Genomic DNA, 2,815 nt, shown 5'->3' with positions numbered 1-2,815 from the left:
AGAATGTGAGGAGTAGTTAGAGACAAGTATGTAGACTGAAAGTTTCCCTAATGATGTGTGAAATTCTCCTCAAAAATGTTTTGTGAAAGAATATATACTAATGAGATAGAGCCTTATATTTAGTATCTTATGTTCCCTCCTCTCCTGGGATGGATTCAGAGACTGTGAAGATATTACCTAAAAAATGTCTTTAACTTCTGAAATATGGTTAAGAATCCCTAAGAAATGTGGGCTTCAGTGCCTGTACGTGCCTAACTAGTTCCCTAGAACCACAAGCCTGGTGGTTTAGACAATAGAAATTTATTCTTGTATAGCGCAGGGAACAGAATACAACATCCAGGTGTCGGAGGGCTGGTTCCTTCAGGAGGGCCTGCAAGGAGGGTCTTCTCCACGTCTCCCCACTGCTTCTGGTGCTAGCCAGAGTCCTCGGTGTCCTCGGCTAGTGGACCCTCCCTCCAGCCCATCTACATATGGCATTTCTGTGTGTCTATATCTACATCAACTTTCCTCTTCTAGCACAACTCCCCACGTCTACAGTGAAGTCTCCAGTATTTCACTTGAACTTGTACCTGCAAATGCCAATTGCATCTGCAAAGACCCTATTTCCAAGTGAACAGACACCCCAGGTGTATGAGGGCCCGATAAGCCTCTCAGGAGTCACTTTGAGGCCTGAGTAGAATTAAGAACCTAAAGAAAGCCCCACTGTCCTTCTGAATGACAAATGATGTCCCCTTGGTGCTGAGGGCCATGGGTTAGTGCTTTTTGCTGCTGGGCAAACACTGATGGATGGGTAGCATCATTAAGAATGACCTTCTTACTTTTTCCCAACAGAGTAATGCCATTAAAACATACAAGTATAATGCCTTTACCTTCCTACCAATGAATTTGTTTGAGCAGTTCAAGAGAGCAGCCAATTTCTATTTCCTGGTCCTTCTTATATTACAGGTAATGCCCTTTGCTATCATATAGCTATTTTGAAGTATGGTGACTCAATAACATTTAAATTGCAAGTGCATGAAATGTAAGTGATCTTGAACATCAGTTTTCTTCTCATAAGGAAACAGACACAAGACTGATTTGTGTTAAATGGTCAGTGAGCGAGGAGCTGTTATCTTAATGCTATGTTTTTGAATTCCATTTCAGAATGCTGTAAAAGTTAAAAAAACTGTTTTCCCCAAAGGGAATAAATTTAAGGTCTTCTCTTTTTAAAAGTATTTGTACCATAAAGTATAGTTTTAGGGTTTTCCTTTTTTATTTAGCTGCCTCATCTGTCCAAGAGTATTATTGATTTTTACAGACATTTTTGTCATATATCTCAGCAAATTATTTTTGTGAACTGGTTAATTGGAAAAGGTCTCTTTTTCTGAAAATTTTCCCCCTGAATTGTAGAAAAGGGTACACTTATATCCAGAGAGCATAAATTCTATCTTTTTAGGAACTATCTTTCAAATCAAGGGAACTCCACACTCTCTAGTTAGCACTTCGAGCAGCACTCAGCATGCAGACCACATAATTACCCAGATGATTTTATCAGATTTTTTACATCAAACAGTCTCACCTGCTGAGATTCACCCAGAAAGCGTTAATGACGATGGGAGCCTATGGTCTGGGGATGAAGCTTCATGAAATAGAGAGAAGACAGGGGAGAGTCATGGGCCCTCCACAGACTTAGTAGAAACTAAAGCCTGCTGACTTGACAGACAGGATGGGCCTGTTATCAAGAGGGACCTTTGAGATAGGTTTATGTAGAGATAAATGCTACAGATTATAAGGTGATAGGTGGGTAATTTTCCCTTCCTTCTGGTGGGGATGAGAGGAGTTCCATATATTGACCATATGTGGAAAATGGTTTCTCTACACCTTGTGTCTCCCCACCCCGACCCCCACCCCAGCCCACCACCATTTATCTTCTGCTAAGATACAGTACTCCGAACTATGTAGTAGAATTTGCTTTACATAGTTATTGTATTGTTACTTCACTTAATTCTTGTACTTTGGGAAAGACCTATCATAACCTTAATTTTGCAGAGAAGAACTGAGGGCTGATGAGGCAAAGCCTCATTGGCTCTAAGTGACAGAGCTGGGCAGGACTTGGGTCTGGGTGTTTGGTGTCAAAGTCCTGTCATTTCAATCATTACATTCTGAGAATCAATGGACTTTCCAAGTATTTTTTGTTCCAACTTGGAGGACATATTGACAGGAGGCAGGACTTCTGCAAGGCAAGTCCCTTTAATGAAGTCAATAGTGAAGACCAGGAAGAAAGCACTTTCTTCTAGAGCCCCAACCCAGCCACTAGCTTTCAGAGGTGACCTCTGTCTACTGCCCTGTTTGCACCCCTCATGGGATCCTCAGAAGCCAGTGGCTGAGCAACAAAGCGTACGGACTCTACCATACGCATTCCCTAAAGTGGAAGGACAACTTCCATCCTTGGTCCTCCCTATTAATTACTATTTTCATAAAAAGTTTTAGGTGTCATGTTGCAGAGTATCCTTATGTCCAGTTAACAGTGAGTCTACTCTCCTAAGGGTTCTGATGCAAGAGATTGGAAGCTTGAGAGAGCCTCCAGACAAGGTTCACTGGGTGCTTGAGACACCTTTCCTCAATGCTCTGCAGGGTGTGGGGTTGGATGAGGTTAGAGATTCTCATGTCCATTTGTTATAGGACAGAAAATCTGTTGCAGGACAGGGGGAGAGAGGGACACCCCTGAAGCCCCAAAACTTGCCTGCTCTAAGTGGGTTCTGCCATCCACCGCAACAAGACAAAACATATAAAACTTTAATGAAAAGGGATTTTAATACAGTAAATATACAATATG

At 41.8% G+C, this 2,815-nt stretch overlaps 1 protein-coding gene across 1 annotated transcript in view; it reads left to right on the top strand.

Moving 5' to 3' along the window:
* ATP8B1 (ATPase, aminophospholipid transporter, class I, type 8B, member 1) overlaps positions 1-2,815 on the top strand; it is a 53,644-nt gene that overhangs the window by 12,026 nt on the left and 38,803 nt on the right. Inside the window, exon 3 of the mRNA XM_004683935.2 lies at positions 832-945. Coding sequence (XP_004683992.1) covers positions 832-945 — 114 coding nt within the window. The remainder of the gene's footprint in view (positions 1-831; positions 946-2,815) is intronic.

This window comes from Condylura cristata, unplaced genomic scaffold (assembly GCF_000260355.1).
Source record: "Condylura cristata isolate star-nosed mole 26May11 unplaced genomic scaffold, ConCri1.0 scaffold00016, whole genome shotgun sequence".
NCBI lineage: Eukaryota > Metazoa > Chordata > Mammalia > Eulipotyphla > Talpidae > Condylura > Condylura cristata.
Note: the sequence above shows the minus strand (reverse complement) of the source record. Positions and strands in the feature narration are given on the sequence as shown.